The 8,276-nt window shown below is 35.0% G+C and overlaps 1 protein-coding gene across 1 annotated transcript; it reads right to left on the bottom strand.

Annotated features, from left to right (window-relative positions):
- Positions 1-22: 22 nt before the first annotated feature.
- Positions 23-8,067, bottom strand: LOC144443461 (GTP-binding protein Rit1-like). The gene is made up of 5 exons (XM_078132944.1): positions 7,865-8,067; positions 6,532-6,588; positions 5,773-5,846; positions 3,409-3,600; positions 23-2,852 (listed from the first exon to the last, which is right to left on the bottom strand). Exons 1-5 carry the CDS (start codon positions 7,944-7,946, stop codon positions 2,622-2,624), a joined length of 636 nt encoding a protein of 211 aa, XP_077989070.1. The 5' UTR covers positions 7,947-8,067; the 3' UTR covers positions 23-2,621.
- Positions 8,068-8,276: the final 209 nt, after the last annotated feature.

The following is an 8,276-nucleotide window of genomic DNA, read 5'->3' as shown; positions in this document are numbered from 1 at the left end:
ATACTTTAAGTAATAGACACAATATACTTTTATTTGCATAATTGATTTTTCCTATGTAACAATGCCATACATAAATACACAATTCATTTGTTGACCCATAACATTCATTTCACATCACACAAAATACACCAGCACAGTTGAGTTCCTAATTTTGCAAATTATTTGGCACATGTGAATAATTAAGCTGTAGGGTGTGTGAATTACAAGTATCTGTAGAGTTGTACTGGGCAGTGATTTCATTATAATAACTACTCTATGGGCAGTACACGTTCTGGGAATAGTACACCACAAGAATCAGAATGAGAAGAGAAAAATATTCAAAATCTCACATTAAATAATTGCATGCATTTGTTTTAGTTTATGACAATAGACCCTTTGCTTATTACAAGTGTATTATGGTAATCTTGTTTCGCTTTATGTACCATTTTTTTTTTCGTTTTTTTTTTTGAACGGATAATCATATTGTTACATCTTTACTCATACAAATATATGAGCATCTCTGAATAAGTTCATATTATTTAGACAACCTGATTTTTATAAGTTTTTGCTTTCAAAAATACAGCAAACACAGCTTCTATACACACAGGAAAGTGGAAACATAAAACCACATCTTGTTTCAAAGAAAGGGTCTATTTATCTATTTTTTGAAAGAAGTGCCAAGATAAGAATTTGGAATGACATTCTTTTGTTGCAGGAGAATTACAGATAGCATTGGAAGACTTCTACGAAATTTAATGTAAATACATATGAAGGAGGGTGTGGTAGAGGGTATTTGCATTCTTTTTTCCAACTCTTGGTGCATACAAAGTACAAATCAGAGGTATCTGATTTTTGTCTTTCATTCTACAAATTTAAAATATTTCTAGAAATCATAAAATAAACCCAAAAATATGTTTACTCTGAAAAACTCTAAAAGTGCAAAACATCTCAAAGAATCTAATATTTACATGATAAAAATTGCACAAAAGTGAAATGCTTACATCACTATAAATACAAGACAAAAAAAGTTCATATACAGTGCAATGTACATTGAAATGGTGCAATACTGGACTGGACTTGTTCAAATAGAATACATTCCATAAATACATATAAACAGTGCCCTCTATTGCCGGCATAGTGAAATTTAATTTTAGGGTGAAAAGTTGAACAGCATTCATTGTACTTTCAAACTAGTGTAAGTTTATGTGGAGCAAAAGTCAAATGTTACAATACATAACATGAAACATTCAGAAACTGCAACTCTCTCCCATAAACACAGTTTATGAAGATTATGAGTCTACCCCAATTAACAGCCATTGTAAAGTTATGACGAGTTTTTTAAGTAGATTTGTTGTCTCAAGACATGTTGATTTCTCTTTTTACTCACAAGACAAGCTTATCACTTTGCCAATGAGTTCTTCAAATTAATTCAAAACAGAGTTTAGTTGTGCTGTACAGAAAACATGTCAAATGACACCATTTTATAGGAATTACTCTAGGTCCAGACCTAAATTTGTAAGTCAGCACAGATGGAGTTGAAATTGAATGGAGTTTGCCAGAAACGTGGTTTGACTCTCTCACATTCTCAAATAAAATCACCAATTTCCTGATAGGTGTAAGGGTTTACATTGAAAGTAGTATTCCTTAATTTGTGTTAGAGTTACTATGGCGTAGTATGGGGATAGTGACCCATGGGTGGGGATGAGGGTGAGGGTATACGTCCATGGAAAAGTATACAGGTATATGCCACTAGAATGGGTCATTTGGGTAGTACCTCCCCCCCCCCCCCAGGATAATGGACACAGTATGATAAGCGACTAAATTGATGCCATTTGACAAATATACATATCTACAATACTCAGTACTGAGTAATAATAAAGACAACATTGCCTTGCTACAAATGTCAATTTTCTATTACATGTAACTACAGTACAATGACCTCCAATATGTTTTTATTTTCATAATTTATAAAGTGCAGAGTTGTACCAAGAAATCAAAACTGTGGTATCAGATCATTACTAGGTATTTCACTATTCCAAGTGTCATCAGTCATTTCTTAGTCCCAGCTCTTAATTCTCTGGATACATGTATGTGTACATCAGATGTCCTCTTGATCATACAAAGCTAACCTGAGATCATATGACTATCATGTGACGATCAATGACGAGGAAGAGACATGTCCAACCATGACTAAGTACAACTGTCAACAGTCTGTACATCTGACATAGTGTGGATCACACCAGATCTTAGATCACATGATTATCATATGACCATCACATGACAAGTAACATATTACATCAGCCAGCAAGGGTAAGAAATAACTTCATATGACCTTTCACCTTTCACCGAGATACAAGACAATAGCATCACCATGTGAGTTATCCTTGGCGTCTCAATAAACAAACTTATTAATCTTGTCCATTTAAAGTGCACTTCAACATGTATTATTTCCACAGTTTATACAAAGGTACCAGACCTGAAAATTTCAAATTTCTCAACATCCACAAAGTCTTTGAGTTTCTAACCATCCAGAATATACTGTTTTTTAAAAAATAAATATGAAGTTGGCTGGCTGGAAAAAATCTTGACGAAAAGTTGTAAGTAAATTGTCCAAAGTTACTGAGTAAGTATTTGTTGTTTCATTAATGACTTTTGCTTCTCCTCTTGAGTGTAAAGATACCTTTTATTCTCTGCATCTTTTGCTTCTTTTTTGACCGTTTCTCCAATTCTAGAAGTGCTGTCTTCTCCTTCCTCCTTATTTCTCGGACTAGTGTATGGAAAACATCGTCCACAAAATGCCGAAGAGCTGCCGATGTTTCAAAGAAAGGGCAACCAAATTCTCTTGCTAAAGCTTCTCCTTCTTCTTTAGTAACCTGGAGATATAGAGATAGAGAAGACAGTGATATAAGGTATGGGTACAAGGCAAATCCACATTTTTCTGGCACAAAATCAGTGTGCCCTCTAATGTTAGCCAAATTTTGTTGTTGTGAGTCAAAATAATGAAAACTTTGATTTCTTGTGAGTCACCACATAGTAAGAGATAGGGGAACACCAAATTTTGGTGCGTCACTAGAAATTGTGTGCATCAGTGGAGTGTCACATTGGCTTAGAGGGCACACTGCTCATAAGTCTTGAACAGTTCTGTTACTTTATTCAAGGAAACTCAGTCTAAATGCAGTCTTGGTTTAAATCAGGAAGAACATGGGGGGGGGGGGAGGGGTATTACAATGCATTTATTTTAAAAGAGAAGGAAACATCTGAAAAGTTATCCCTTCACTACATTTGCAAATGGCCACCTCACACTGTTAAACTGTGTGGTAATATATTAGATTCCTTGGTAATAGTTTTGGGAGATTTGAGTTTCTCTTATTTGCTGACTAATTGGTTCGTTATATTTTTCCCACCTGATTTCATAATGTCAAATCTTACCTTTCTCATATGTTCTAGGTCATACTTATTTCCAACTAGTACAATAGGAACATCATCTGTTTTGCGAACACGTTCTATTAATTTTTTGAATTCTGCAGCTTCTTGAAAGCTCCGCCTATCTGTGATGGAGTAGCAAATAATAAAGCCTTCCCCTCCTCTCATGTACTGATCTCTCATAGCGGTGAATTCTGCCTGTGGGTTAAAAAGGCAGCAAATTAATATACTTACAACACTGTACTTAGCATAGTACTTAACATGTAGCATATTAAACTTGAAAGTTGGATCCCAACACATACCCCAGTATGCTAATTCTGCCTGGACCATAATGTTAACTAGGTTCTCCTCATGATATTATGGATCAGCATGGAATAATAGTTTCAATTCTAAGTGTCTTTTTGGAAAATCATAGAAGTATATATGCTATCGTTATACATTTTTAAGATAATAATATGTTTGTTTGTTTTTGGGAGAAAACTGATTTAGGAACACATATGGCTATATATGTACATACTGATCATTAGGAAGATTTCATGTGATATAAACATCTGTTAATTAAAATATCTTCTCTATCTCCCTGACAGTTGCCTGGATATCAAGTATGTACATACAATGAACTAAAAACAATTCCCTTCCAGTGAAGTCTCTGAGGTATAAGATTTGAAGTCTTTACACAGACCAATTACCAAGGTAACAGGTATGGGCAAAATTATAACTTCGAAGAATGGCATCCTTGCACTAAGACATTACTTTCCACTATCATGCGAATAACAGATACCTACACAATTGTAAGGGATAGAGTTGCCATAAAAAGAGTTCCAACACCCTATGCCCAGGAGTCTAGTTATCTTTAGCATACAAATGAGGTTGCCATGGATACATCAATATCTCTTTTTTTTCGAAAACTGGGAGTTTTACAGTATGTTTTAAATAGTACATGTATTGATAATTTGTTGACAACATTTGAACCACATTACAAATACTGATGTAATAATGAGATGACTATGCAAGGATAATGCTAATCATTATGACGTGATGCAACAGATGGGGGAGGTGATGTGTACAATGTGGGTGGTATATCATGTAGGTGTTTCATTAACATTTGTACTGACATGTGGGATTAAATACAATTACATACACTGATAATTGATTTTACTCCTCAACCCAATTGGAAGTAGCTCATTTACTGTGTGGGTAGATGTTTTGTTTTGCATTCTCACATATGATGCATAACACTCATAATTATCTAAAAACGTATTAATAGGTTTATATTCTATACACAGAATTGATTTACCAAGGGTGTTCACACCCTGTTCTGACTAAGTACTCTACAGATAGCAACAATCCATATTTATTGTTACAGAACATACAGACCCCACCCAAACCAGGTACCAACCTATACAGGCATATTACTATTTAAATAACAAAACAGTTGGGGTAGCTTTGTAAGAAAGTCGCATTCTTAGACTGTCTACAATAGAAACATAGCAATGATAAAGGGACACGCCTAAATTTAAAACTCAATAATCATTGTCAAGTATTGTAAACACTTGTAAGTGGGATAGAAATAATAGCCGTTGCAATTACGCAATCTTATGCAGACACATTTTTGTCTTTATTGCAGTCTGCATTCACTTCAATTAACATATTCACAACATATTGCATCATAAATTGGAGGAAAAAAATTCAAAAAATTCTGATGTTATATGAATTTTTTTTCATTATGTAACCCCTAACCCCTATGTCTATGATGTAACTGACAGGCTTTCATATTCTATTACATGTGTAAAGTCCAGTGTGGAAGTGTTACAAAAAGCAAAGAATAATTTATTTCTCGATGGAGGTGGAAAATGTGGGTAGAGATGCACACCAAAAAACCTAATTAATGGAGGTGGGGATGGGGGTGCCCAGTGCTCAGAAGAGTGACTAAAGCATAGTGAGGCAGGAATTGTGGGATAGGTGCACAGAAAGCCACGTTAAATAAATTGCTAAGTGGAAATGGAAAACTGAGATGGGATCCACAGAAAACTATTCATGTGGGGGGGGGGGGGTAAATGTGCAATGAAAAGTAAATAAATTGCTAGTGCTAGAAGTTGTAGGATAGGTAAACAGAAAGGTAGGTAAAGTAAATTGTCACATAGGGTGACAATTTATGAAGGTGGGAATGCATTAATTGACTCATTACTTGGGGTGGCGAATAAGCATATACTGAAACATATATTGATTGCTTGCAGAAATTATGGGATGCGTGCACAGAAAGCTATCTCAAATAAATTGCTTGGAGGATGGAGATGGGGTGCATACATTACTTTAATTAACAGGAGTTGGGGTGCAATAAAGGGCAAGTCAAATAGATATAGTTCTTACTTGTCCAGCTGTATCTAGAATATCCAGTAATCCAGTCTCTCCATCTATCTTGACTTGTTGTTGATATGCATCCTCTGGGGGAAAGATGAACAAATGACAATGTATGTTAATGTATGCGTGTTGTCTGCTGATGCCCCATATATACAACGTGTACAAACATCACATGTGATAATGGAAAGATCTACTGATGTCACAACTGTATATATAGGGATGTAGAAATCATTGCACAGCCATTAAAAACCAAGACAGTTCATTCATTCACATACCTAGTTACTATGCAAATACAAAGAATTGAATCTTTAATATGAGTGAACACAAGTTTTGTAAATACACATGTATTAAATTTTAGATGGATAGACAAGCACAATTTGCGTTTCATTACACCTCCTATTTTAAGGCTGATTTCTTTGCAAGCTAAAATTATTTCAACATAATGCAGAAGTCATAAAATTTATAACACAAAGTTATTTGATTTATTGGAAGAACCATACAATATTATGTGGAGAAACTTGTAAGTAATAAAACTCCAGAAAATTGATGAGGTATCCAATATCAATTTACTGAAAACCTGCCATTTCATAAATTTATATGCATTAATGTTATTTGGATTCAAGGACCAATAGTACAAAGCTCTTTCATCGACATGGTAACAGTATCAAGCAATGATAACTTTTTTAATTAGAAGAAATTCACTCATTCAAGTTATTACTGTATAAAAATTTTTTTTTTCAATTTTATTCCTGTAGTGATGTCACTCACCTATAGTAGGGTCATGGTAATCAATAAAACTATGGGTAACAAACTGCATCGTCAAGGCTGTTAAAAAACAAAATAATATGGATCAGATTGAATTTTAGATGACATTTGGTGATAAGATTCCAAAGTTGGGTGTGGTGTGAATCTCCGAATTCTTTTCACCTAGATGTACTGACTACATAGACCACACCCATTGTTGACAAAACCCATCATCTGTAAACATTAACTTCACCTGAAAAACAATTAACATACAAAGAATTCTACACTCAATTGGAAAACAACCCATGTTAGTCAAATCTCAAAATAACAGCTGATATATTATCTAGTACAATGTTTCACGGTCTCCAAGGTGAAGGCAAGGCTGTACGGTGAAGGTCGTCATACGTTTACCTCGTAAACTTCACCCATTGTCTAGAAGAAAACGTTCATTTCTGGTACCCTGGCACAGTTGGCACCCCGCCAATATGAAGCGACATGTATGTACAGAAACAGTCGGAATATACACTATCTTGAATTTGAAATCTTTTGCGAAAAATCACGGTATCACATTCTGTATAATACATTTTATAAATATACATTTCGATATTTTAAGTTCACACAGTCATTCCTAATAGATATTTCCTCGATGCTAAAAATAAACAATGTTTACGACAAAAGATGTCGTTCTAAACTCTGAGTCACCACTGGTTGGAAAAAATATCGTTCAGTGAACCCCGCACATCCTTGTGCAATGACAAGCTGCGATGTAAGGGAAATACAAAAGACAGTTTGAATAATGTTGTCTGGCGGCAAAAAACAACTAAAATTGTCCAAGAGGAACAATAAAAACGTTATTTTGGCTACGAATTATGAAAACTAATCATGTGTCTACTGGTTCCGTTATATAAACACAGCCTAAAAAGACAGTTACATCTACTTCAAGTTCATTTTGTTTACTCTGACAGGGTCTTTATAACGAAACAGCTGTGAAAATGGAAATCACTTATCATATTAATGAACGTACCAGCACAGATTTTAAAGAGGACGACATAATCGCAGATGCGTGCATCTCTATTGTTCTGCTTGGTGTTTACCTCGAGTAATACCAAAAGATCTAAGCACAACGGGTTACTGTTTATTAGGCAATCGTTATAACAATGGGCTCATTAACACATTGCAATCTGTGTTACAATGGTGATAATATAAAAAGTCTCATTTTGATAAATATTGACAAAAAGATACAGATTCAAAATATAATCACGTAGAACTAGAAGATGCCGAGACGATCAGAACAGTGCAAATCTTAAATGCCGACACACTAATAATAGTCAAGTCGACTCTCCGGTCTCACACTTACCGCTTTTTCCAACGCCTCCCTGGCCAAGCAAAACGATCTTGTATACCCTCATTCCTCCCCTAATAGTCGGCTGAGTCTCCATGAATCGTGTTTTGCGTCGTTTACCTGAGATACGTGCTTGCAGGGCGTAGATTTATAAAATTCTTGTGTGGTTACTATTTTTGCCGCATTGTGTTACTCACTATCTTTTGTGCAACTGTTTGCAAACTCCGCCCTTTATGAAAAGGTCAGCCTTAGAGGGCGCACTTTGAAGCCCGTTTTTGACAGATGACGTCTGGAATAAATATAGATATGACGTCATTGTGACGTCAATACAGCTAGTTTCGCGTCACGGGGACAGAGACAAATCAATATGGTGATATAAATAGACATTCATAAGAAATGAATTATGAAAATAAATAAGACTACTGGG

This window comes from Glandiceps talaboti, chromosome 12, assembly GCF_964340395.1.
Source record: "Glandiceps talaboti chromosome 12, keGlaTala1.1, whole genome shotgun sequence".
NCBI lineage: Eukaryota > Metazoa > Hemichordata > Enteropneusta > Spengelidae > Glandiceps > Glandiceps talaboti.
The sequence above is the reverse complement of the archived record's forward strand: the minus strand, read 5'-3'. Positions and strand labels throughout refer to the sequence as shown.

Excerpts from the sequence above, each read along its gene's own strand:
- LOC144443461 (XM_078132944.1), bottom strand. The coding sequence starts at position 7,946 with ATGGAGACTCAGCCGACTATTAGGGGAGGAATGAGGGTATACAAGATC. Across the intron at positions 3,601-5,772 it reads TTCTAGATACAGCTGGACAA|GCAGAATTCACCGCTATGAG; the intron begins GTAAGAACTATA and ends TTTAACCCACAG. Across the intron at positions 2,853-3,408 it reads ACCTAGAACATATGAGAAAG|GTTACTAAAGAAGAAGGAGA; the intron begins GTAAGATTTGAC and ends CTATATCTCCAG.